Genomic DNA, 27024 nt, shown 5'->3' on the forward strand with positions numbered 1-27024 from the left:
TCCAACGTCTTTGCCTTTTAATATAAGATTTGTTTTCATCATTTCTGAGTGTAACACATTTCTTCTAAAAATAGAGCTCTTTGCTTGTTCGGAAACTGCTCCCGGCTGGCGGTGACGGGTAAGGCTGCCTGCAGTTCTGGGGAGCCGGGGCTGGCGTGTCCGGTCGAACTTCCCCAGGGGCCTGGGTGCTTGTGGCGAGGAGGAGCGCGTTTCAAACCCGGGGTGCTGAGCAGACGGGCCGACCCGTCCCAAACCCCGACCTCCACCTGGCTCGAGCCTCCTCCCTGAACACCCACGGACCACAGGAGGTCACAGCTCACTCGGGACCGGACAGCCGTGCCCGCCCCCGGGAGCGGTGGACAGTGGGGCCCGCGCACGCGGACCGGAGGACGGCAGGGCACCCCAGCCGCCGGTCCGGGATGGAGGTGCACACACACACACGAGACAAGGGACGCGGGGCCGAGGCCGTCACACTCCCGCCCCGGGCCGATGCGGGCCTGGGTTTAATGTGGCGGAGCTCGCGGGGGTTTCCTCACAATACACACCGAGCCAGAACCGCCCCTGCCCCCACGGGAGAGCCCGGTTAGCTCCGGAACCCGAAGATCCCCTTGATGTAGCCCGTGAGGCCGCTCTTGGCCTTCTGCTCCAGCTTGTCCTCCAGCGGCGGGAAGGCCACGTGGTTGAGGGCCAGGTCAAAGAACAGGGGCTTGCAGGGGATGGGCCGGAAGCCTGGCGGGAAGTGCACGAGGCTGGCTTGCTTGGTGACGAGCGACGGGTCCAGGCAGAATGTCTCGAACCGTTCCACCAGGGGCTGGAATCAGAGCAGAGGGGGGACCGGGGGTCAGCCTCGGGCGAGCAGCAGGACACGCACCGTGCGGGGCCACTGGCTCACGGCCTCCGTGTGCGACCTCACGCGACGCCCACGAGCCTCCCGTGAGGGAGGGCCCCGCGCCCCCGTCACGGTGGAGAGTCTGACACTCAGAGGCTGAGAGAGGGGCGGGCCCCAGGCCTCTGAGTCGGACTGCCAGCCAGCGCTCGCCCGTCTGGGACCGTCTCGGGGACGCCTAGCGAGCCCCGCACGGGCAGCCGTCGGGCGTGTGAATGAAAGGAGGGGGCGGGGCATGTCCTCAGGACCGAGGGTCCCCTGCCCTACCTGCCCTACACACCCCCGTGAGCCATGACCTACTTCCTGCTCCTCCCCAGCCAGCCACAGCCCACACTCACCTTGTTGTCCTTGACTTGAGAGGTGGTCTCTGTTTGGTGGGAGTCACTCACATCTGAAAGTTTCACGGGGATTTGGTAAGGACAGGGACTTAGCGAACTAGAGTCACAAGCGACACCATCACACCTGTAGGCACTAAATCCCAAGAGCTGCCCTGGCTGGTGTGGCTCAGTGGACTGAGTGCCGGCCTGTGAACCAAAGGGTCACTGGTTCGATTCCCAGTCAGGGCACATGCCTGGGTCTCAGGCCAGGTCCCCAGTAGGGGGCGTGCGAGAGGCAACCGCACACTGATGTCTCTCCCCCTCTCTTTCTCCTTCGCTTCCCCCGATCTAAAAATAAATAAAATCTTTAAAATGAATGAATGAAGGAATGAATCCCAAGAGCAGGGGCGGCCAACCCGTGGGCCAGTGAGCCCCCCCCCCCCCCCCGGGCCCAAGCCCTGCTGAGAAGCTGTGCAGAGCACAGACGGCTGCCCAGACCGGGGCGTCGGCCTGTGAGGCCAGCACATGGCCGGGCGCTGCGGCCAGGGGCAAGGGACAGCACGACAGTGTCCCCGAAGTCTCCCCCACAGCGGGATGTCTGGATTCGGCAGAGGAAACGGCAGGGAAAGGAAGACTCTCACAGATTGACCCGAGCCAGCCCTCCCTCTTTGGAGGGCAGCACAGGGCGGGGGGAAGGGGGAGCAGCGCCCCTGGGGCCGGGGCCGGGGGGCTCACCCAGGATGGCGGCGGCCTGCAGAGAGCACTTCTCGGACCTCACTTGGGTGATGAGCTCGTGCACGTCGGGCAGGTCCTGCAACGAAGCGGAGCCGCGCACGAGTGAGCCAGTGGCCAGCGCGGCACCCCGGGCCACCCGCCACTCGGCAGGCCCACGGGGGTTCTCGTGGGGCTGGACTTTTAAAGCACTTCCCCCTCGTGACAACAACACCCACCAGCCTGTTCCAAGCGGGAGAAGCTAAGCCACGGATCAAGCGCCGTCCTGGACTGAGGACGACCCTGACACACACGCTCACCTGGCACCACAGGCCTTCTGCGCCAGGCGTTGTCCTGGGCAGCGCACCTCCAGTGACCCCAGGGTGGCCCGCGCCCCCTTTACAGATCCGACTGAGGGACAGGGCGGCCACAGGATGTGGCCAGCCTCACTTGCGGGGGCTGCAGAGCTGGGACTCCCCCCAGGCAGCCAGCTTGGACACAAGGTGGCTCTGCCGCCTCCGCCTCCCCTCGGCAATGCTCAGAGGGACCCCGCGAGGGCTGGCACCCCGCACACCACCATTCCCGGACACGCCCCAGACTATGGGCAGGTGAGGCAGGACAGGCCTTTGTGAAACGTCTTTCCTGCCAGGAGAGGCCATCACACCTGTGTGCCTCCGCACTGCCCCCTCCTCCCCTGCTCTCTGCCTTGGCTCCCGCCCCCGCCCCCCCTTCCGGCACTCAGGACGGGCCCCTGCGGGCAGGCGGTGGCCCCCGCACACGGCCTCTGAAGGCAGCAGCTGGGCTTCTGCTTCGGACCCCAGCCCAGGCCAGCGCCGCTCGGAGCAACCAGCCTGAGTGCAAGAGCGGCAGCCTTCACGCGCCGCCCCGAGTCTGTGCTAATGACAGTGTTGTTATCATAAACCTCTGTTTGCTTTCTCAACAGCCTCTGCTCAGAGAAAACACCAGGATCCCTCCGACCAGGCAGCGCTCCAAGAACCCCTGCGTCAGCACGGCAGTCCCCGAGCGGGAGCCGGGAGCAGCCCGCGGCACTGTCCCTACAAGGAACCGCTCCGCCAGCGCCCCGGGCCAGCACACGCTCTCACGTGCACCCCCATCGCCCGCAGGGTTTGCTGAAACAGATTTCTACTCGGCAGGCCTGGGTGGGGCCCGAGCACCTGCACTCCAGCAAACGCCCAAGCGCTGCTGCGGCTGCGGCAGGCCCTGCGCCCTGTGTGGGGAGGGCCTGGGCACCGCTTCTCAGCCCGGCGCCTTCAAGAACCCGAGCTCACCCCAGGCCCCCACACTGATCAGAACCAGAGTCTCTAGGAGGACGACCCAGACGTACACCCCGCCCCCCGCCAAGGCAACAGATCAAGACAGATGGTGTGTGGGGGCCAACGAGGACAGTGGGTCCAGACCCCACGTTTAAAAAACCTTCCCAGGCGACTTCGAGATGCAGCTGAGTCTGGGAACACCACTGCAGGCCCACCGTGTCTGCAGGGACGGCCCCCCTTCCCGGAGCCCGAGTGCCCCTCAGGCCGGAGCGCTGCCGCCCTGCGTTACCCGGCCCGCGGCTCCGGGCACTCGGACAGCCCCACATCCCGCGGGCGAGCAGGCAGGACCACCCGAGGCGGCCCCCGCACAGCCTCACGGCCTAGCAAGGAGGACGGAGGGATGGACAGACGGACGGCTCACCTTCAGGCTGTTCCTGAAGGCCCCCGCGCCCGCAGTCACTTCGTCCGCATACTTCAGGACTCGGTCGTACAGCACCAGGGCCTCGCTCCACTTCTTCACCAGCACGTAGGACTGGGCGATGAAGAAACACCTGGCGCGGGAGGGGAGAGAGCCACAGGGCTCCAGAGCAACGGTTCCCCAGCAGCAAGGCGGGCCTCGGGGCTGAGGAACCTTACACTGGGAAGCAGGTTTCTTAGCCTCAGGGTCACCGCCTGGGGGACGCCTGATGGGCCTCGGTTGTTGTCCCTGCATCGGAGGCGGCAGTGCGGGTCCAGCACGACCCCGGCCAGTGCCGCCCACACAGCAGGGTCACAACCGCTCACCTCCGCTCCTCAAACCCCAAATGCAGACCCTCTCCCTAACGGAAGCCGGCCCGCTGGGACCAACAGTCTGGGCCAGCTGCCCCGGTGGGACAGAGGGGCCCACAGCAGGAGGGGTGCCGGGGCACTGGGGCATTAGAGCCAGGACGAGAAGGGCCCGGTTCCACTGTGCCGGACCCCTTTCTGGCACACAGCTCACAGCCAGGTTAAAACGACATGAGTCACTGGAAAACGAGCAGCTTAGCTTTCTCTCAGTTTTCCCAGCTCAGGTTCGTCCCAGTTCCGCTACCCCACGCCCTCCCAACCCTCGTCCCCTTCCTTCCCGCTGGGGGGAGGAGGGAAGACACCCAGTGCGTGCGCCCTCTGGCTGCCCGGCCCGCGCAGGAGCGAACGAGGGCCGCTGGGAACGCCCGCCACAGCCTGAGACCCCTGGCCGCACGGGGCTGGCTGTCCTCCGATCACGGGCCAGCCCCCCAGTCTTCTGGGGGCTGAGGGGAGCCCCGTCCACCCGTTCTCACCTGTAGGCCTTGTACACCAGGGTCCGGAGGCCGATCTCTTTCTGGAAGGCTCTGTCCTCCTCCAAGCCGGGGAGCTGCAGCAGCTCCACCAGGTTCTGCACAAGATGCAGAGAGAGAGGCCGTGAGGAAGCGGCCTCGGACCGTGTTCCCGACCGAGGGCCTTGTAAGAACAGACAAAGGTGAGGAGGAGGAGGAGCCTGAGCTTGGACTAAAGGGGACAGTCTGAGCTGAGCGACTTGGCAGCAGCCACGCCTGTGTCCCCTCCACCCTCTCGGACACCAGCAGCTCTCTGTCCTACCTGAAGCAGCGCACACCCCAGCCCTCCCCGGAGCGGCCCGCCCGTCCGGCGTCTGCTCGGACGCCTGTGTGTGCAGGTGCCTCACGAGCCTGCTCACTGGCGAACTCCCAGTGGCCAAGACAGCGTCGCCTTGGCCTCGTGCGCCACAGCACGTGGGGGCTACATGCAGGCCAAGTGCTCTGGGAAACCTGCGGACTCGCTGGTCTGCACGTCAACATGTCTGAATGTCAGGGTCACAGACCACTGGAGCGGGACAAGGCCCAGACCCGTGTCTTTTACCAAGACACCAACAGCCGCTGGTTATCACCACCCTTTCACTACGCAAAGCAAAGTCACTTGGTGCCCCGCATGCGCAAAGGCCAGGCCTCACTCTCCCGGTCCTCCAGGCACCTGCAGGATGATGTCGTAGAGCCGGATCAGGTCCTGGGGCCGGGGCGCGCGCTTGCTGTCATCCTCCGGCTGCGGCTGCAGCAGGGCCTTCTGCAGCCCTTTGGCCATGCTCTCGTTCCGCTTGATGGCCGTCGACAGCTTGATGTAAGTCAGGTAGCTGGAATGCACCACATGTCGGCTCACGTTACGCTCAGGACGCTGACGTCCTGAGAAGAGCACGGGACTGCAGGTTGGGGCTGACCTCGGGGAAGCGCGGGGGTGAGGGCGTGTCACATGGCCCAGCTAGTCGGCCGGGTCCTCAGGCTTAGGGAGGCCTCGATTCTAGCTGCTGTTCAGTGGCTGATTTGCCGGGGACCAGCGTGAGACCACACGACGGAATCTGATTTCAGCCACACAGCTGCTCGTCCCAGGGGCAGGCCGCCAGGCGACCACGGAGCGCGAGCTCGTTCCCGGACCGAGAGCGGGCTCACGGCCTGGCCCACACTCACGCCCGGACGGCGTGCTCACAGGACAGCTGCCCCTCCCTTCAGATGACCTGGACCTCCCCTTCTTAGAAGGGGGGGCAGTGTCTCTGGACGGGTGTGCCTGCTAGACGTGTGTGTGTGCACATTAGACGTGTGTGTGCACGTTAGACGTGTGTGTGCACTGCAGACGATGCAAGGTGCCCACTCACTCTACCTGTGCCGCCAGGCACACCTCTCTGGCATCAGGACACGGAAACAGGGTAACCACTTAAAAACCTGTTTAAGAAGTGTTTAGGCCTCGAGGTCCCCGTCCTCCTCTGGTAGAAGGCTGGAGGCACCCCCGGGAGAGGATACAAGAGGCCTGGGGGCGGGGGGCCAGGCACGGTAGAGGTCGGGGACTCCGTCATGAACCAGGGGATGAGAGGACCGCCAGGTTCTGAGTGCTGTCCGACCTCCCGGCCCTCCTCCCCCACTCGGCTTCCGGAACAAGGGCAGCCTGGCGTGCCCCGGGACGCCCTGCCCGAGAAACAGGCCCTCCGTAACTCTGGAGTCGGGGTCCTCGGGGGAGGGGCAGGGCCGCCACCCGGCAGACCACATGCTCCCCATGCAGGAGTGGACGAGCCGGACACTTACACCCCCAACAAGACAGAGCAGGTCAAAACCAAGAGGGGAAAGCCACTCAGAAGGGCCGGGCTTTGCAGGGAGTAGACAACGTAAGAAAACTGTTACTAATAACCCCAGAAAGCTAAGGGAGGACTTCGTGACCGTACAGCAGCATCAGAGCTGAGGGAGCCCACCCAGGCCTCGGGGGAGAGGCCGGGCAGGACAGGGCGCAGCAGCAGCAGCAGCAGCGTGCCGCCTGGAGACGTGAAGGTGAGCGCCACAAAGCCGTGTTCAAAGAATTAGAAATGGCTGCTTCTGAGAAATGGGAAGGAGGGCATGAGACAAATTTTCTCAAAGCTTCAAGAAAAATCAGACTCTCAAAGAAACTACTGTTCACAAAGTGGTACAGAGACTTAGGTACATCGCCGCCGAGTTTCATTAGAATACCAGAGCTGCCCACTTCTGACCCGCCGGAGCCGGAGCCGGCCCCCAGACCCTGCCCGAAGCCCCAGGCCGCACTTGGGGAGCTGGAGGTGGGAGGAGGGGCCCCGGGCGGGGCCGCAGCCGGGAAGCTCAGGCCTTACTGTGGCTGCCAGCATCAGTCCACCCAGGTTAGGAGGCTGGAGTGACTCCTGACTCTGACTCCGTGTGACCGTCAGCCACACACACGCAGGTCCCTCAGCCTCCCGCAGCCCTGACTTCCTCCTCGGGTTGCTAAAATACAGGCCACCTAAGGGCTGTGCTCAATGGCCCACCTGAGTCATCTGACGGTCAAGGTGACATTCGCATACTAGCAAACGCCCGAAGAATGGGGATGACGGGAAGGAGGCAGGTTTCTGTGGTTCTGTTTTCATGACAAAGCGAGAAGGCTGGGGGAAAGCTGAAAAGGCTGCCAGGCCCCCCAGCAAGTTAGACACAAATTTTAATTTCTCAGTCATACAGAGAAGAGAATCTGATGAGAAACAGAGTTTTCCCAACTGATTGTATTTCTCCCCAGGAAGTTCCAAAAATGTCATTCTTCCTTCCTCCTTTCTTCTGTGAAACAAATGACCCACTTTTGTGAAAAAAACTAAACTTCATGGCTGATGTAGAAATGTACAGGGAAGAGCCCTGGCTGGTGCGGCTCCGTGGACTGAGTACCGGCCTGTGAAGCGAAAGGCTGCTGCCAGTTCGATCCCCAGTCAGGGCACGTGCCGGGGCTGCGGGCCAGGTCCCCAGTGGGGGCGCTTAAGGGCAGCCAATAGCTCTCCCTCCCTCACACGGATGTTTCTCTCCCTCTCCTGCTCCCTTCCCTTCCCTCTCTAAAAAAAAAATAATAATAAACTCTTAAAAGAAAGGACAGGAAAGAACCAAGGACCAACGCAGTCAAGATGCACCTGAGGGAACCACCGGTCCGGGGACCGTGCCCTACCCGACACCGAGGCTTCTCACGGAGTCAGAGGAGAGCACGTGCTGGTGCAGTGCGGCAGGGCTGTGGGCGCAGCGGGGGCCCCCCTGCCAGGGGCACAGGGCGGGGGGCGCGGGGAGGGGGGCTGCCTGCAGGGCGGTGGGGAGGCCAGAGCCTGCCATCGCTGTACGGAGCAGCCCGGCATCCTCACGGAAAAATGGAAGCAGACCCCACGTCACTCAAAAAAGAATCCCGAGATGGAACTGCACCTGCTTACACTGAACTGAGACGTGAAAGGGACCAGGTCACACGTTCGGAACACAGCGGAGAAGGACCACCCAGGAGGAGAGAGGGGAATCGACCCGGTGCTTCAAAGCCACCGGCTGCATCCAGTTCTCACGCTGCTCGAAGATTTTAAGTTACCCACGGGTCAGACTCCAGATGCAGTAAGTATGCACACTCTGTGGTGGTAAAGCGTGCAGACACACCAGTACTATTTATTGTACAGCGAGTTACACATTCACACGCAGACACAAATCACACACACTCTTCTGTTCCAGGGACGCACGTCACAACACTTAGAAAGGAAAAGGGCCGCAGCGCTTACCTGTGCAGGTACTGAAGATTAGATACCTTCCCCGACTCCGCGTCAAGGGTGAAATCTCTCTGTTTCTGCAGAAAGGGAAAGGGAAGGATGGAGCGGCTACCCTCGCCCTTGGCCCTGACGGCCTCTCATTCAGTGGTGAGGTCCCCGAGGGCCCTGGAGGGGCTCCTCAAACACCACAGACCCGCTGGGCGCACCCCCGAACAACTGGGCCCCTCGGGCGCCACTGAAAAGGGGACCGGGGTGAGATAAAGGGAACTCAGAGTCGTGGCCGGTATGGCTGCCGGCCCATGGCTCCCGGCAGTCAGGCCCACAGCACTGACGCCAGACACTCCATGGTCCACGTTCCATGTGGACCCAAGCCGGACCCCTCGTGCCGTCTGCCCTGCCCTTTACGAGCAGCTGCGTCAGAACCCCCGAAGGCGTGGCAGCGCGGCTCGGGGCCCGCGGGACCGAGCTCTCACGGGGAGAGGCACGCTGGAGCTGCGGTGACGAGGGGTCTCTGGCTGGGCCCAGGCCGTCCAGCCAGGCCCCGGGGGACCACGGGCTCCTTCTCGGCAGGAGGCGGGGATGTAGCCAGAGACCAGGGCAGAGGGCAGAGGGCGGAGGTGGGGGCAGAGGCCACGCTGCTGGCTGTGAAGGTGGAGGCCGTGCCCAGGAGCCAGGGCAGGCAGGTGGCCCCTGGAGCGCTAGAGATGTGTTCTCCCCTGCATCCCCTCGGGCTCCTGAAAGGGTGCGGCCCCGAGAACCCATTTCGAACCCCACCCTCCAGAACCGTCAGTAACTCCGTGTTGTTCGGAGCCACCCAGTCTGTGGGGATGTTACAGCAGCCGCAGGGGCACACCGGGCAGCCCTGTGCCCTCGCCCCTACGAGATGCCCCTCGGCTGCTCTGAGTCCCAGGTCGCTGGCGGAGGCTGGGGCTCTCAGAGCACCTGCTCAGTGGACGACGGGATGTGTAACATGCACGGCGGCCACTGGGAAGGGGAAGCCGGTGACCTCAGCCTAACAAGCGTCCAGTGAACAGTGCGGCAGATGCTGGAGAGAATATATCGTCGCTTTTAAGATACTTACAATCTTGAGGAAAGTATAACAAAAGATAAATATAAGACAATACACAAAATATTAAAAGGCAATTCTTGACTATCGAACCAAAATTCTGGCTGTAAGCATGAGATATTTAGGGAACAGAGGGATCTCTGTGGGCCAGAACAGCACTGGCAGGCTTCTCGGAGGCAGCGAGAGGGCTGGGAGCCGCTGGGCCTTGCGCGGCGGGGGCGGCATGCACACCAGCTCCAGGATTCGTGCTCCATGCGCCAGACCCCAAGGCCGCGGGTGCGAGGGGAAAACTAGGGCTTCTGCTCACGTCTATTTCATTTCCGAAACCTTTCTTTTCGTGCATTTCATGTATTACAAGTCAGCTGAATAACTAGGTACACCTTTGCGAATAAACACACTGACACTCAGTTTTACTCATGGAAGCGTGTTATTGCAGATGGTTGGGGACCGCTGCTCTAGACCTGGAGGGACCGCCAGGTAAAATCAGAATCAGCAGAAACGGACAAGCAGCGAGAGAAATCACAGAGGGAGAAGCAGCAGGACTGCTGGCAACAGGGCAGAAAGGGGCAGAAGTGGTACTGAGAGTTCCCAGACGCCAGAGTGAACGACAGTGATTCTGCTGGAAACAGGAAGCGCTGGAGACGCCCACCCGACCTTGAGACCAAGCCTTAAAGGGGACACAGGAAGCCGCCAGGAGAGGCGGGGCTGAGCCAGGACCCCTCAACCCGACGGAGCCCCGAGGCTCTGCTGTCCGCCAAGCACCGCACCTCAGAACAGCCGCCCTCAGACCGCTGGGGCCCCAGCTGGGAACGGGACCCTCAGACCCAGGAGGACCCGGCCCCGAGCGGGGGCCAGCGGTTCCGCGGCAGGCCCTACCTGGTCCGGCCTGAGCTCCTCGCGAACGGCCTGCAGGGCGTCCCGGCACTCGCTGAGCATGGACTCGAACAGCCGCTCCTTGGTCTCCTCGCTTTCGGCCTGGGCAAAGGCAGAGCGCGGTCAGGGCTTCCCTCTGAGTGTTCGGGCGGGAGAGGGCAGCGGGGGAGGGCGGAACGGCGCCTCGGTCCCCCCCCCCAGCACTCGCCCAGCCAAGGTACCCCACATCAGAGGGCGTTCCACTGCTGCTCTGTGCCATGTGAAACGTTCCCTACAGTCGCAGCCGTCACTTGCACGGAGGGGGCTACACGTGTAAGTGAGGTGGACGCGCGGAAGGGGCGCCTGACCCCCACCACCGGAAACCACCGGGCGGTCAGGCAACCACCGACGCTTCCAGTTCCCTCCCGTCATGGGAGGACCTCCCGCCGCGGTCCCCCGGCGCCGCTGCCCTGCTCAGGCCCCGCGCGGTGCCCCTGGGGGGCTGACGGGGGGGGGGGGGGCCGGGCACCGCCGCCCGGCTCACCAGGGCTGGCTTTTCCTCCCTCCCTCCCCCCCTCCCTCCGGAGCAAACTCTCTGAAGTCCGGCTGTGGGCGGCAGAGTGGCCCTCACAGGCGTAACCCAACAGACGCTGCCGCCGCCGGGTGCCCTCTCGCCCGCGCGGGTGGGAACACTACCCATCAGCACCCATCACAGACGCGTTTCTCTCCCACGCCTCTCCGCCACCGGAGCGCGGCGCTCAGGGGCCCGTGCGGCTCTGCTGAGGACACCTTTAGGGCGACCCGGCTGAGGCCGACAAGCGCGCGAGGGCGGCGCCTGCACGGTGCGGGGCTGCGTGGAGACCGGCGAGCTGGGAAGGGGGGGAAGGGACTCACTACCCGACCGAGCACCTGCCAGACCACAGCACTGTCCCGAAGACTCGGGCTGCGCAGGTGCGCCTGGGCCAGTGGCAGGGAGGCGGTGACCTGCTGTCACCGGCAGAGCCGCTGTGCCACGCAAACGCCAACGTCCCATCACATCTGACCTCCCCCAGAAGCTGACGTCCAGCCCGATCCCCGGTCACCCGGCTGACCTCCAGGGACGCCCGAGAGAAGCCCAGCACTGCCCACTCCTGAAAGGGACGGGCGGCACGGGTTTGATCTGCCGTTCTCCGAGGACTCTCACCCAGGGTGGAGGAAGGAAACACTTCCTTGTGAATCACCCAGGACAAACCAAACACGCTTTTCTACTTGTAAGTCACCTGCCTCTCCTCCTGTGCCCTAACTCAGGGACGAGCCAGGGACACAGCCGTTCTGTGAACCTGTCAAGGCAAACACGGCCGCCCTCGCCTCACGGGGGCCCAGAGCAGCGCTGTCCGGCAGGACTTCCGCTGCGCCACGGACGCTCTGGACCCTCGCGGTCCGATACACCAGCCGTGAGCCACGGGTGACTGCTGAGCACGCGGAATTTTAATTAACGTAAACATGTGCTCAAGTGGCTACTGTGCTGGACGGTGCCGCTCTGGAGACACTCACTTCACACAAACGCGCTGTTGAGCACTTCAAGTTACAAGGTTCTTACGACCATTTCACCAAACTTGCCGGCCAAGTTCCTGAGGAACATCCTGTGGGACGGGCCGCCGCGTGACAGCTCAGCAGCTGAAATGAGACGCACGAGGAGGCTCGGCGCCAGCCACAGAGCCACGTCCCCAGCACGCAGGACGACTCCGGGCCGGCTCTGCACCACGCACTCCGGCAAATATGCCACCAACACCCTCCTGGAGACGGGCGGGGCGGCGGGCGAGGCCGCAGGTGCGAGAGCCAGAGGAGGGCGCATCTCACGTGACCAGCCGCACAGGGCCCGCAGGGAGGGCGGGGCTCAGACAGAACCCGGAGACACTGCCAGGCCCCCTCACTGCCTCCACACGCCCTTGCTCCACGGCGCCCTCGCAGAGGTCGGGCACCCCCGTGAGCGGACGGCCCCTCGGAGGGCCGACTTCCGCCAGCTGCGCGCAGTGGCGCAGGGGCCGCCAACCCTGGAGCGGGACTCCTGGTTCTCCCTGGGCCGGGCAGGTGTCTCCAAACAGGAAGCTTTAAACACACTGCGCTGCTTATTCCACAAACCTGTCTCGGTTGGCCCTGGCTGGTGTAGCTCAGTGGCACGAGCGCAGGACTGCGAACCCAAAGGTTGCTGGTTCGATTCCCAGTTGGGGCGCATGCCTGGGTTGTGGGCCAGGTCCCCAGGAGGGAGTGTGCAAGAGGCAGAGGCAACCACACACTGATGTTTCTCTCCCTCTCTGTCTCCTTCCCTTCCCCTCTCTCTGTAAATAGAATAAGACCTGTCTTGGAGGCTAAAACGATCCTGCGAGGACAAAGGAGGGAGACACAGCCCTGCGCCGGGAGGGCAGGCTTCCTCGGAGCCCACACGCGGGCCTCCCAAGGCAGCCCACGGCAGCCGCTGGACCCCAAGCTCCCGGGGTCGAGCCGCGCTCGCCTGGACCTCCCCCCAGGTGTGCTCGTGACACGGAGGAACCGCGGGCCCGGGAGGAATGTGTTATTCATCCGCCCTAGCACACAGATTCCGGATCAACGGTTATGTAACGTCGCACGGCCCAGGATGCGGCTCGGGGTCACCTGGAGGCCGGCCGGGGCGGAGGAAAGCCAGCTGCTGCCGCGCCGCACGGGAGGCGCCCCTGCTATCGAAAGTCTCAACTCTCGGCTGTTTTCACTTGTCCACGGAAACTGCCGGGAGGGGCAGCATGACTAAGAGACCAGCGGGGCCAGTCTGACCGCATTCTCCACCGCACCAGCCGGGGACCACGGGGACGGGACCGCCACGGGGACGGGACCGCCCCAGCCCGCCCGCTGAGGCCTAGAGAAAACCGTGGATGCCACCTGGTCAGGGGAGAGCCGAGCCTCCCCAGGAACAGACTGTCTGAAAGAGAAGATAATGGTCTCCTCCCCGCCCGAATGTCGGAATGTGAACCCTGACTTGGTAAGGATCCCCAGACCCGCAGCCCCTGTAAACTCGCCCTCCCCCGAGAGCTGCCTCACCACGCGACCCCCGCGGTGACTGAGGGGTGGCCGAGGGGTGACGCGGCGGCGTGGCCATGAGACCTAACGCGAGGCGACACCAGAGACATGAGAGCTCAACGTCTGGCCGAAGAGACTCGGGATTTTGCGACTGGAGTTTGGCAGCTGAGTTACTCTCCGCTCCAGCCTTTTCAGTCCAGTGTTTTATCTCCCTGAATTATTTCTTCCTTCCGTGCTTTTCAGTAACCTTCCATGCTGCTTCAGCAGTCAGTCACAAAAGCCTCCACAAGAAAGCCGTGAGAGTGGGGCTGCCGAGTCCCTGCGCCCGGGCTCCGAGAGGTGGCACACCCCAGTCGGCACGGCCAGGGGACCCTGAAGTCCCGCCCAGCCGCCGGCCTGCCGGGCAGAGCGCGCCGCACGACAGCCCGAGAACCGGCAAGACGGGCGAGGCCATGTCCGAGCCGGCCCGACCGGCTGACACCGGCACCGGGGGGCAAGTGCCTCTTCCCGGGGTTCATCTCAAATGGCCCAAGGGTACTTTCTGTATTTAATAACCCATGGTCCTTCAATTCAGCAGACGGCAATCAGCGAGATCTGACATCTAAAGATCTCGTTACCTTTGACACTGTGTTTAATTACTGTATTTACCAGCTGGACTGGGCACATCTGTGACAGAGGACATGAGGAGGTAAACTGTTTTCAGGGTTAAAAGCTGACCAAGATTCTCTGGGTTAACACACACTTTGTTTGATCCACGTCCTCTCCAACCACCACGTTACTTAGAGACCTCTGATGCTCAGAGGCGACCCTCACGCACAGTGCCACTGTTAAAACCAGAGAGAACTGTATTCGCCACAAGCAGGGCATCAACTAGGTCATGTGAGACAACACTACAGAGCCTACAAACATTAAAATGATAAAGGAATATTAAAATATTTGTCAGTAAATTAAACAATTTTCATGAAATGAATAAGTTCCTCTGAAAAATAAAACTCATCCAAACTGACACAAGATGAAACAGAAAATCTGACTAGCCCTGTATCTTGTAAAGCAATTATATTTGTTTAAAACAAGAGAAACACATTTTAAAAACCTTCCCACAAATATCAAGTCATTATGTTGTACACCTGAAATTAATGTTATGTCAATCGTATCCCTCTAAAACAAACAAAAAACTTTCCCACAAAAAAAAATACCATTCCTAGAGTTTCACTAATGAATTATAACAAACATTTAAGGGGAAAAAATACCACTACTATACACTTTCTTTCAGAAAACGTAGGAGGAACACCTCCAGAGTTGTTTAATGAAGTATGTATAACCCTGATACCGAACTCTGGAAAAGATATTACAAGAAAATTGTAGGCCATCATTCCTCATGAAAACATGCAAAATTCCTCCAAGTAACAAATCAAATCAGCAACACATGAACACACAAAGCACCACAGCCAAGGGGAGTTCCCCCAGACACACGGCTGTCGGTTCACTGCTGACGTCAGTCAGTGTAACCCACTATATGCTGTCAACAGCCTTCACACATCTCACCCTTGGGGGCCCGGAACCATCCTCGTCCGGTCCCGCCCCACCCTCTGACTTCACGCACCATGCACACGCTCCTCTGCATCTCGCGGAGCAGTGAGGAAAAACCCACACAGCGTCCCGGTGCGCCCGCACACCCCAGTCTCTGCTGGGGCGGGAGAGTTTCCTGCTGGCCCAACGGGGCCCGGGAGCAGCAGCGAGCGCAGGAAACCTGGGCTACGAGTCCTGACCCACCTGCAGCAGCAAGCCCTGGACCACCCCCCACAGACCAGTGCGAAACACATCCAGTGGGAAGAGCTCTGACCCTTGTGTGCAGAAGCACCTGTTTAAAAATGTTTATTATTTATTTATTTATTCATCTTAGAGGGAAGGGAGGGAGAAAGAGAGAGAGAGAGAGAGAGAGAGAGAGAGAGAGACGGAAACATCAGTGTGTGGTTCCCTCTCCCACACCCCCTACTGGGGACCTGGCCTGCAACCCAGGCATGTGCCCTGATGGGGAATCGAACCAGCAACCCTTTGGTTCACAGGCCGGTGCTCAATCCACTGAGCCACACCAGCCAGGGCTCTTGTATATTTTTAAAATGCATTGCTTTCACGATTAAGCTATGATAGTATTGCAAAGAGTTGTTTATTGAAAAACTGTTTCCTTCTTGATAAGGACCCTAAATACCATAACAAAACATAGCAAAACATAACAAAACGTGATAAAAAAAAAACCTATCGAACACATTGAGATTCTTTTAGTCTCTCTACCTGACTTCTTTGTACAGATGCTTAATAATAAACAAAAGCTTTAAACATCTTCTGCATTAAATCAAAATGGGAAATTCTTAATTTAAACAACTTTAATCAGAAAGAGACCAAATATACTGTATTTTGTCATGTATAATGTGCTCCCCTATATAATGCACACCCATGTTTTGGGGCCAAACTTTCAGGAAAAAAAATCTTTTAATTTTTTAATTCAAATTTTAAATTATATTTAGAAACAAAATCAATTATCGTATTCCAGGGCATTCTGCATATGGATACCATTATTGCTTTCTGGAATTACACTTTAACGCATGAGCATAAATAAAAGAATTAAAAACATTAATATAGATACAAAATTAGTACTACCCATGTATAACATGCACCATTTTTCCCTCAAAAATGTGGGCAAAAAAGTCCACATTATATACAGCAAAATACAGTATGTTTAAATTTACATGGTATTCTAATTTTAGGCAACTTATGTTAGAACTATAATCCAAAATATGGAAAAACCCATGTAACAGAGATTTGCTACATCATCGTTTATAGTTGTGTGACAGCCAGTAAAATCTTCAGAATTCTTTTTTTTTTTTTTAAGAGATTTTATTTAGCCCTGACTGGTGTGGCTCAGTGGACTGAGCGCTGGCCTGGGACCCAAAGGTCACTGGTTCAATTCCCCATCAGGGCACAGGCCTGGGCTGCAGGCCAGGTCCCCAGTTGGGGGGCTGTGAGAGGCAACCGAACGATGTTTCTGTCACACATTGATGCTTCTCTTCCTCTCTCTAAAAAATAAATATGTTAAAAGTTTTTTATTTACCTTTAGAGAGAGGGAGGGGGGAGAGGAAGCGATGGAGAGAAACGATCAGCTGCGGCTTGTACACCCCCAACTGGGGACTGCACCCACAGCCCAGGCGTGTGCCCCACGTGGGGGTCACACTGGCCACCTGTCGCTCTGCAGGGAGCTGCCCGATCAACGGGCACACTGGTTAGGGGAGATCTAGAGAATTCTTAAGTGTGAAGGACCCGCTCTGGATCTCAACCACTTAATTGAGAACGCCGCTGCTCAGAGGCGCCCCGAGAGGGCAGAAGGGGGAAGGAAGGGCGTGCAGTCCCATCTGAGTCTGATCGCCGGCCGGCCAGCTTGAAAGTGCGAGACCAAAGGGGCCCGGCCGGGCGCTCCGTCGGTTGGAGCTCGGTCCCCTGCACCAAAAGGCTGCAGGAGGCAGCCAATCGAGGTTTTTCTCCCACATCAATGCTTCTCTTTCTCTCTCTTTCCCCGTTCCTCTCTAAAATCAGTAAAAACATATCCTCAGGTGAGGATTAAAAAAACCCCAGTTTCTCAGGCTTGTGGTAGAAGGGGAAAAAATAAACTTCCCGGGAGTGTTCCAGCCCTCCGTCACTTAGCCAGATAAAAGAGAAACGAGAGGGCACTCTGCAACACAGAGGCTCTGAGGAACTCCATCGCTGAGGGCCGCCGCCCCAACGCAAAGCAGCTATTTTGGAACAAGTCTGGACGCTTCAAACCGCCAGCAGCACAGCTCACAAAGCGCCCCACATGCATGCTTTCGGGGTCAACAGCTCACTGCGGAGTCTCACAAAAGAGACGCCACCGGTCCCTGGCCAGGCTGCGGACACGCTGAGCAGCCTGGTTTGGTCTGGTTTTTAGAGGTTCTTTGTCTCACCCGGAGGAGGAGCTCTAAGAAGTGCCGTAATCACTGTCCATTTTGTACCAACCAAGAGCACCAGGATCTCGCCTTCTGAAACTCACTCGGCTGCTCACGCCCTCACCCAGGCAACAATTATGTCAGGAAGCAGCTCTGCACGGACATGACACACATGCCACACGTCAAACGAGATATTCCGGCTTAGCCAGGCTCTCCCTAAGAGGCTGCCCCTGAGGGCTAGAAGGCGGCCACAAGAGGTCAGAGACAGCAGGGACACAGAGTTACGCTGCTGCACCACCTGCTGGGCCCACCTGCTGGGCCAAAGTCACCCTCGCCTCAAGCCAATCTTTTATTGCCCCCTTTTTTGTGCTGCTGACTGTTGCCGTCAATTTCTTTGCCCTTTACCAGAACACCTGCCCTATAAACTGAGCTCTTAAAATAATTTTATTCAAGAGGGCGCATCTTGAGACCGTTACCAAATCCCCAGCAGCATAAAATGAATTTCTGCTTTGTGATCGACGAACACCGACAAAATGCTACACGTTAAGCACACGGCTCTGCAGACGCAACCCGCAGGGAGACCAGGAGCCTCCTCTTTACCTGCGCGATGGCCGCCTCGTTGTCGGCCAGCCCCAGCAGGAAGATCCGCACTTTGTCGATCTTCACCGGGACCGTCCTCCCCCTCCACTCCACCTCGCTCATGGTGGCGGCCTGCTTGGCTCGGGTCTGCGTGATCAGGGCCTGAGGGAGGGCAGGGAGTCAGAGCGTGGCCCGCGGGTCCGCGTGACCGGCGTGCAAGAGGGAGAAATCAGCGCCCGCCCTTCTCTACCAGCGCCGTGCTGCCCCTCACAGCGCGTACGCACATTTACATTCAAGCTCCTCCCTCCTTGGTTCACTGCATCCTGGCTTAGAGAAACTCCCATTTAAAAGGACAAATCAGAGGGTTAAAAAGACCATCACTGAGTTCTGGTAAGGGTATAAGGAGAAACGCATATCTGTATATATCCCAAGCAGAAATGTAAATTAGAAACTTGAAATAACTAAGAACGGTATATAAACTAGAACATCGCCGTGTTGTTCACGGCGACACTGTTTACCACTTAGTGACAGGGGAGCGGTCAACTCAAACCGCCTGCAAAGGACTGCCGTGCACCCACCGAAAGATGTGCAAAGATGTGCAAATGTATGTACTGAAGTGGAAAAACTGCGTGAGACACTAGGTTTTTAAAGAATGTTACTAGATAGTGTACTCTAAGATCCCATTTTTTAAATGCATGCCTTTTTGCCCTGGCTGGTGTGGCTCAGTGGACTGAGAGCCGGCCTGCAAACTGAAAGGTCACTGGTTCAATTCCTAGTCAGGGCACGTGCCTGGGTTGCAGGTCAGGCCCCTGGTTGGGGGCGTATAAGAGGCCACCAAAGTTTCTCTTCCTTTCTCCCTCCCTTCCTCTCTCTCTAAAATACATAAATTACTTAAATAAATAAATAATGAACCCCCCCCCAAAGACATACAAGTCTGCAAGTTATCCGTCACGTTACTAATAGCGGCCACCTCTGGGTGGTGACCCATGTGTTTACCCCCACCCTTTTGTATTTCCTACTCAATAAACCTACATTGCTTAAAAAATTAATGTAACATGGTAAAAGAGTTGAATACTTAAAAACATTAAACGAAGAAAGTGTTTTTACTAAAAACACAGACATAACGGTGCACATATTGGCAGCACCTACACCGGGCGGGGGAATTACGGACTACTTCTTTCCCTGGACGCCCTCAAACCGAAGGCCCCCACAAAGGCGCGTGCGTGAGCTCACCTCCAGTTTCTCGGCCAGCAGGCCCTCAGTGCCCCCGGACCTCAGCCGCATCTGCATGAGCTCGCTGATGGCTGACTGGTCCCCTGAGGACGAGAGCGAGGGGCAGAGTGAAAAACCGAGGGGTCTGCTCTGTTCTCCCTAAACCACGGGGCTGAACCCCACCAGCCGCCCCCACACTGCCTGTGCTGGGGCGAAGCCTGTGGGGGGGGGGGCGACAATGGTGGGGAGGAAAGGAGAGCAAGGGCACCGCCTTCCGCGATCTTGAGCAGGGCTGGCTGGTAGCTCCACCTTTTTCTTTCTTTGTTCAAATGTGATAACTATGGTACCTTTTCCCCATTAAGCTCTACCTTCTTCATCAACCAGAGCCCACGTCAGGGATGGACGCAGGGAAAGGGGAGGGAGGCACGTAAAGCCGGCCCTGCGGGCGGGCGGCGCGGCCGCTCACCGATGTTGTACGCGCAGTAGCGGATGTTGGGCGAGATCTCCTCCACGCGCTGCTTGTACAGCACGGCCTGCTCCTCCGTGAACGCGCTGGCCAGCTTCTCGTAGATGGTCCTGCGCGGGGACAAGCCCTAGGCTGCAGCAGCCGTGCACGAAGAGAACCACCCCCCAAGGAACACGGTGGCTCAAAACCAGACAGGCGCCCGGAGGCCCTCCTACCAACGACCAGAACCGGCTCGTTCCAAGGAGGAAGGGGAACACCCACCATCTCTAACGGGAGGAACGACCAGAAACTGTGCTGGCGTTCACAGACACAGTCACCAACACTCACTTGCACTTGTTAAAAGCCTCAATGGCAGCCTTCCACTCCTGGTGTTCGAACCGCAGCATCCCCGAGAGGTAGGCCGTGTAAGCCTGGGGGCGGGGGCGGGGGCGGGGAGAGAGAAACCACTTCAGCACCCAAGGACCACTGTTCCAGCTCAACCCCCTCGACCTGCTCCGAGCTTGGGTTCAAGAGGACAGACACTCGGGTGGACTGTGAGGGAGAAGAACTCCTCACTAATCGGAGGTGAGACACAGGTAATCGGTTGATTCGTTTACTTCCCAGGAGAGAACTTCAAAGTGAAGGAAATGTGTTTTCTTCATTTGATGTAAAACCTGTTTATGGCCTTGGCCGGGTGGCTTGGTTGGTTGGGACGTGGTCCCGAACGCCAAAGGGCTGCGGGTTTGATTCCCAGTCAGGGCACACGCCCAGGTTGCGGGTTCAAGCTCTAGTTGGGGCATGTATGGGAGGCAACCGATTGATGTTTCTCTCACACTTTCCCTTCCTCTCTAAAAAAATCAGTGACAACATATCCTCAGGCGAGAATAAAAAAAAAAGAAAGAAAGAACCGTGAGCTGTCTTTAAAAGTTAGAGCTAACTATTCAAAACCAAGAGCTCAGAACAAGAGACACTAACTTCACCTTGAAAACCCAAGACCAGTCTTTCTCCTGCTGACCATCCATGTACAGCCTAGGAAGCCATTCTGTGTAACGGTGCCTCTCCGTCACATCTCTGACCCCCAGGCTGGGACAGGGTGGTGCGGAGACGCTCACCTGGGCCTCCAGCTTGGTCTGGGCGTCCACCCGGTTGCTCTCACACAGCCGCTCCAGCTCCTCCGCGTGCTTCACGGCTTTGCGCAGGCGAGACAGCAAGTGGAACCGTTTCCGGGGCTCGGTGTTGGCCTCCTGTTTGAGCTGCATGGCGTAGCTCCAGGCTCTTTCAGCGTCCATCAGCACCAGAAGCAAGTATCTAAACCATTGGTGGGAACGGGCGGCTGAGCAACCGAGGCCAGGGGCGTCAGGCCCCCGTGCCCCAGGCCCCATCTCCAGCCTCCCGACGCTCCCTGCGCCCCCTGGCTCGCTGCCCCTCCCTCCTCCTCTCCCAGTATCGCTGTGATCCCCAGTCCGCTTCTCCGGTCCGATCTCAGCTTTGCCTCGGGTTTCGAACCAGCCACCAGACGCATCTCATGAGAGCCTGCCCCCACCTCAGACTTGGCGAGCCCAGGCCGACCCCTCCCAAATGTTAGCAGACAGAGGCCTCGACTTTCAGGCAGCACCTCCTCAACCCTAACCCAGTGAGAAACCAAGGCCCGGAGGGGCCATGCACTGAAGGGGCTGGGAAAGAGGCTCTGGCGCCTGGGTGGACCCCAGCGCCGCCGCTCACCAGCTGTGTGGCTTTGGGCAAAGTACCAGCCTTCCTGTGCCCAACTCGCATGCAGTGACACACAGAACACACTAAGACCAGAGCCCGGCACTTACGAAGAGCTAAATAAGTCAGCTACTTTACTGTTACTGTAGTGAATCTGTTTAAACTACTGCCTTGATTCATCTTCCTTAAATGCCAGCTTCCCCTTCTCCCTCCAAAATACAGGTTCTCGCTACCGTAGGAGACTCCTCCCAACGAGATCACATCGGACTCACGCAGCACGTCCTGCCCCGGCCCTCCACGGTCCCCGCGCTCTGGTTTTCTGCCTCCACATACCACACGCCCAGCCTCTCCACTGCCTGAGCAGAGGCGGGTAACTGTCCAGGGAGGGCAGTGCCCGGCCACCACGGCCACCACGGGGCGGCGTTCCCTCCCACAAACCCGTCACAGTCCGGCCTCCTCCGCGCAGGCTCCCGGCTCCCTAGTGTCGGCCTCTCCCTTCCCAGGCTTCAGAGGCAGCGACACACCATGCGGCACTTTGACGGTCTTGCAGTGTCTCCTGTTTTGTACTTGACCAGCATCTCCCAACAAGGTCACGGTCAGCGGGGGTTAAGAACCGTGCCTCCTAAACTCTTCTGCGTCCAGTACGGAATCTGGCTCAGTCCTGGCCGCATACTAGACCAGGGGACAGGAGATTTGTTTATTTCGTAAAGGACCCCACAGTAAACCTTTCAGACGCTGCAGGCCGCACGGTCTCCGTCACAATGACTGTTACTGTAGCACAAGCAGCGGCAAACAACACTGAACGAATGGTGTGGCTGTGTTCTAATAAAACTTTATTTACAGGAACACGTGGCAGGAGGACCAACCTGGCCCACAGGCCGAAGTCTGAGGAACTGCCCCGGAGAGCTTCAACACCTGTTGTTTGACGGTGACTCCTTCAGCAGATGTTAAGCATGGGTGCATTTGGCGCCGAGGTACAGAGCTCTTCCGGACCCACGGACACACAGCCAGACCACACTTGGACATACTGACTGAAGCAAGGACGCTGAAGTCTGCATTCCAGTTAGATTTCAGTCACTGACTTTAGCCCTCACCACCCCCAGGGCTCTAGAACGAGCTCCTGGACCTCTCTGAGCCTCAGCTTCCTCATCTCATTATAACACAGCAAGAGCAATGACACGGCGCAGAGGTGTGGAAAAGTCCCTCGAGATACCTGGGACACGAGGAGCCCGCACAGCGCCGGCACCCTGCGACCGCTCCGTGAGCGCACCAGCACGGAGCGGCCCGTACCTGTTATCGGTCAGAAGATCTTCCGTAACTTTTTTCCCCGTGAACTTGTGTCTGTTCCCCATCTTGAAGTTGAGTGTTTTCCGGAGGCGTCTTTGTCTACGGGAACAGTAGCCCCTGTAAGAAACCACAGACAAAAGCTATTTGGCCAAGCGGATGGCACTTCCAACATTAGGTTCTGTGCTCCAGCAAGGTCGCAGGCTTCGCGTGTTCTGCTTACAGTGACTAGAGACACCGCGCCTCATGCTGCGAACACTCATCGAGCTAAAACACGCAGGGCAGTCCGACTGGTGTCACAGACAACGTGGAGAGGCAGGGGACACAGCACCCATTCTCAAACAACGCATACTCTCTCTATTTGGGGCAGATCGTGGAGCTAAAATGGTAATGAAGAAAACAGCAGGGAGCTCAGTTGGTTAGAGCTTCATCCTGACACACCAAGGTTGTGGGTTTGATCCCTGGTCAGGGCACGTACAAGAATCAGCCAATGAATGTATAAATAAGTAGAACAACAAAAGAATATTTCTCTTCCTTCCCCCCTCTAAAATTAATAAATAAAATTAAAAATAAAAGAAAGAAGACAAGACCAATGTCAAATTGAATGTGAAGGGCATGAGTAACCATTCCCCTCTTGTTAACATTTCCACTGGAGCAGACTTACGATGGGTTTTGGAAGAATGAAAAGGAACCTGTTATGCCAAACCTCCCTCTGTGCTCCTGGAGCTCTGTATTCTTTTTTAAAAAGTGTTTGAAGATTTTATTTTTAGAGAGAGGGGAAGAGAGAAAGACAGGGAAACATCAATCTGTGGTTGCCTCTCGAGCGCCCCCTACTGGGGACCCGGCCTGCAACCCAGGCCTGTGCCCTGACTGGGAATCAAACCATCGGCCCTTTGGTTCGCAGGCAGCACTCAATCCACTGAGCTACACCAGCCAGGGCTCTGCACACTTCTTTGCATATAAATTATACGTCAGTAAAATGGTTAAAAATCCTTCTATTAATTTTTTTTTAAAAAGGAGAGGGAACAGACACAACAAAAAAGGGCAGAAAGTTTATCGGTGTAGTAAATGTCTGATGGGTTCACTGCGCTACCAACTCTACATTGGTTTTTGGAAATCCCTTATAATTAAAAGCAAATCAAGTCCCAACACTCTCCTGTTTAACGAGCTGTGCTGGCCTACAGTGCCCGACTCACTCCGGTCCCGCTGCCCCTCCCACCGCCGCCCCCCCCCCCCGTGCTCGCTCCGTCCCAGCACCGCGGACCCCTCCCCACGCGGCTGGTGCCTCGGACTCTGAGACGCAGAGTGTGTCGGTAGCACCTTTAAAAGTCAGGCAGCCAAAGCCTGCATCTACAAGATCCGAGCAGTTGGACACTTCTGCGTCCCCAGCATCGAACTGCACTACGCGTCATGCGTCCATTATAATTTTTAGACTCCTATTTAATGTTTTCCAACTTAAAGTCTGTTATAAAAGTTTACCAATAAATTATAATGATAGAAATTCCCCTTATATGTTTAAAATACTGTAAAGCTATGCATTTAACCGAAAACTAAATATGGTTAAGTTAAAAATGACTACCATTAATTGCTTATTAGTTTCAGCAGAAGCTTCCAATGTATCTGCAATATTGTGAGGCGACATGGATTAAAAGGTTGGCTCCTTTTATTCATTGTAAAACTTTAAATTTGAAAATTAAGTACCTTTCAAGGGTTCAATGGAAGTTCAGAGCTGGACTTCCTGGGTGCACTTCCTGACACCGCAGAGTAAGTGCAATATTAAGAAAGGCAAACTGGCCCTGGCTGGCATAGCTCAGTGGATGGAGCGCAGGCTGCGAACCAAAGTGTCGCAGGTTCGATTCCCAGTCAGGGCACATGCCCGGGTTGCAGGCCACAGCCCCCAGCAACTGCACATTGATGTTTCTCTCTCTCTCTTTCTCCCTCCCTCCCTTCCCTCTCTAAAAATAATAAATAAATAAAATCTTTAGAAAAAAAAAAGAAAGGCAAACTGAGCTGGAAAATGCCGCAGCGACTTGCATGTCCCTTGCACGCGATACTCACCTGTACCTCTGAAAATCTCCGTGCCGTAGACCATGCTGCTGCTGGGACTCCTTAATAATCTGAAGAACTTGAGCCAAGGTTAAGGAAAAGCTTACAATGGTAAGAATCCAAATAAATCAAAATATGTCTCCATTGGTCTATATTTGTATCAAACCACAGGCATCAAACACTTCTGAAAAACTTAGTACATTAACTAGGGACACCTGTTGCCAGCATTTTCAATAGCTCTCTTGCCACAGGGCAGGGCCAGGCACAGAGAAAAGATGACTGGCTTAACTATTACTACTGAACACTTTCAGGCTGAAAACGGAGGGCACTGCCAGCCATCAAGGACCACCGAAACCCAACAGCTTTAAAAAATCTGTCCTGGCTTCTAAATGCTGACTGTAAATGGGGTGGTTCTCACTGATTTACACCTGGACCCAGCAATTTACTTAACTCACTGGACAGATTCAGACTATAAATGACCTGTATTTCTCCCTATTTGCATAACCTCCCGCATCTGCCAACTCTACCTTTCCAGATTGCTGTGACGCTGCATGAGTCTATGGTTGGCACGTGCCAACCTAACTGGGTCACAGTTCACATAGAAATAGTGAAGTTTTTCTTTTAAAAGAAGAAACCCTGGCCAGACTCTCTTTTTAAGAACCTTAAATATTTTAAGATGATGTACCACATTTTAGAAAGTCCAATGGCCTTTATCTAAAACTTTAGTTTTCTGTCCAAGTTTCCCCAATGCTTCTTTATAGGTATATTTTAAAATACTGAAAACTGAAAGGACTATTTCAATAACTAAAAACAACAAAGAGATAAGAGGTCCGCAGTAAAATCAAGGCTTCCTAACATCCATTTGGAGCTATAGCAATTCAAAAAGTAAAACCCCAGCCTCCTGAAACTTTAGCATTAAGATGTCAAGCTAAGTATGTAATTTCAGGAATGCAGCTACATTTTCTCCATTTGATATTTCCTGTCAAAAAGCTACAAACTAGTGTCATCAGCACTCAGTGGTGGTTGCTCTCTGATGTAAACTAGAAATCAACTCCTCCAGATCATCTGAACGACTCTCAACAGGATAAGATGCCTACAGACCCAGTCAGATAATTACACAAGTGATGCCAGAAAGCTACGAGGATGTACATTCAAAATGCGCAACAAGCTTTCTCTCAGAGCAGTCCATCTTTGCCTTCATTTCCAGAACAGCCAACTAATTTTTACTACCCGTTCTCCGACGGCTGTCAGGCAAGAGTATTAAGCCAAAACGTCCAGATCGCAGTTTCCTCTCCCCAGTTCAGTAGCTGAAGGTGCCAGAGAAAGAGCCCACTGGCTTGGCCAGAGTGTCACTGCCGTCACCAGCCCACCAACTGGGCAGCTGCGGGGCAAGGGCAGACATCTGCCCGATATCCTGGTGCTGGCTGAAAGAAAAGGACGTTCCCCAGCCCGGAGACGCGAGGAAAGACCCCTCCTGATATAGACCCTGGAACCCTGTCAAAAAGTAAGGGCGAAAGAGACTGCAACCCTCAGCCTCCCTGCCCAGGACCTGCGGGACCCGCTGCCTCCCCCACCCCCGGCCCGCCAGATCGACACGTAGTCATTCCAAGTTAGGCCCGATTAGTCTAGGATACTCTCCAAACTCAGGCTATCCCCGAATTCTTGGTTTGCCTTCGATCCGGCTGATGGTCGTTCGTTTTCCTTATTTTCCTCTCCTCCGGCACCGCGTCCACCGCCGCTACCGCCGCCCCCGCCGCTGCCACCACCGCTGCCGCCACCAGGAACCTGTTTCTCAGCAGCCATCTTGCCCAGCGCCGCGGAGCAGGACGGGATAGAGGAGGCGTGAAGCTCGCGTAGGGAGAGAGCGGGACCTGCTGGACGGGCTGATGGGATAGCGGAGGACTCCACCCGCCCACCGGCCTGCCCGCAGGCGGCGACCACTTGCAGCGCGCCTGCGCATGGGCTCCGCTTCCCAGTCCCCCAACTCCCCCGCTAGAGGCTGGGGGCGAGCTGGCGCTGCACGGATCAGAGCCGCTGAGGTCTTCTCCGGGGCAATCCTACCTCCGTCCACCAAAGGCAGAGGACCAGGAGATGGAACCCCTACCTCCCTCATCCTTGCACGGAGGATCCCGCTGACTTCCCGCGTACAGAGAACCGCGGGCGGGTTGTTAAGGACTTTGGGTTTCAGGTGTCTAACTCCCGCGGCTCGGAAGACACGGTGCCCACCTACAGGAAGGAAGCACCCGACGTAGGAACGTTATGACTGCAGGGGACCTGGGCCTTTCTCTGGACTCGGGGGCGAGCATTCCTGAGAGAGAGAATTGCTGGGCGAGGGAGACCACGGATCTTTGCTCTGGCTCTGCCGGCTGTGGAGTCTGAGTCCTGCCGCTTCAATTCTGGCTCCGCGATGCCTGGTTAGGAGATTTGGGGCAAATAACTTCCTCTCTCTCTACACCTTTTGCGTCATCTGTGAAATGAGGATAGCGAATTAAGACGGTTGTTATGGAAGATGAAACAAACCGGTGCATTTTAAACGAAGTCTCCGCTCCACTCCACTAATCAGTAGGGAAATGCAAATCACAACCACAATGAGAGATAACTTCCTCTCTCTCACACCCATTAGG

General features: G+C 57.2%; 1 protein-coding gene across 1 annotated transcript; it reads right to left on the reverse strand.

Moving 5' to 3' along the window:
- Nucleotides 1-26233, reverse strand: SRP68 (signal recognition particle 68). Its single transcript, XM_028521794.2, has 16 exons — nt 26035-26233; nt 24413-24479; nt 22361-22474; nt 20476-20671; nt 19712-19794; nt 19385-19494; nt 18940-19022; nt 17728-17868; nt 10166-10264; nt 8236-8300; nt 5175-5331; nt 4487-4581; nt 3610-3739; nt 1939-2014; nt 1225-1277; nt 1-811 (listed from the first exon to the last, which is right to left on the reverse strand). The coding sequence occupies exons 1-16, from the start codon at nt 26201-26203 to the stop codon at nt 584-586; spliced, it is 1866 nt and encodes a 621-aa protein (XP_028377595.1). The 5' UTR covers nt 26204-26233; the 3' UTR covers nt 1-583.
- Nucleotides 26234-27024: the final 791 nt, after the last annotated feature.

Source organism: Phyllostomus discolor, chromosome 8 (genome assembly GCF_004126475.2).
Source record: "Phyllostomus discolor isolate MPI-MPIP mPhyDis1 chromosome 8, mPhyDis1.pri.v3, whole genome shotgun sequence".
NCBI lineage: Eukaryota > Metazoa > Chordata > Mammalia > Chiroptera > Phyllostomidae > Phyllostomus > Phyllostomus discolor.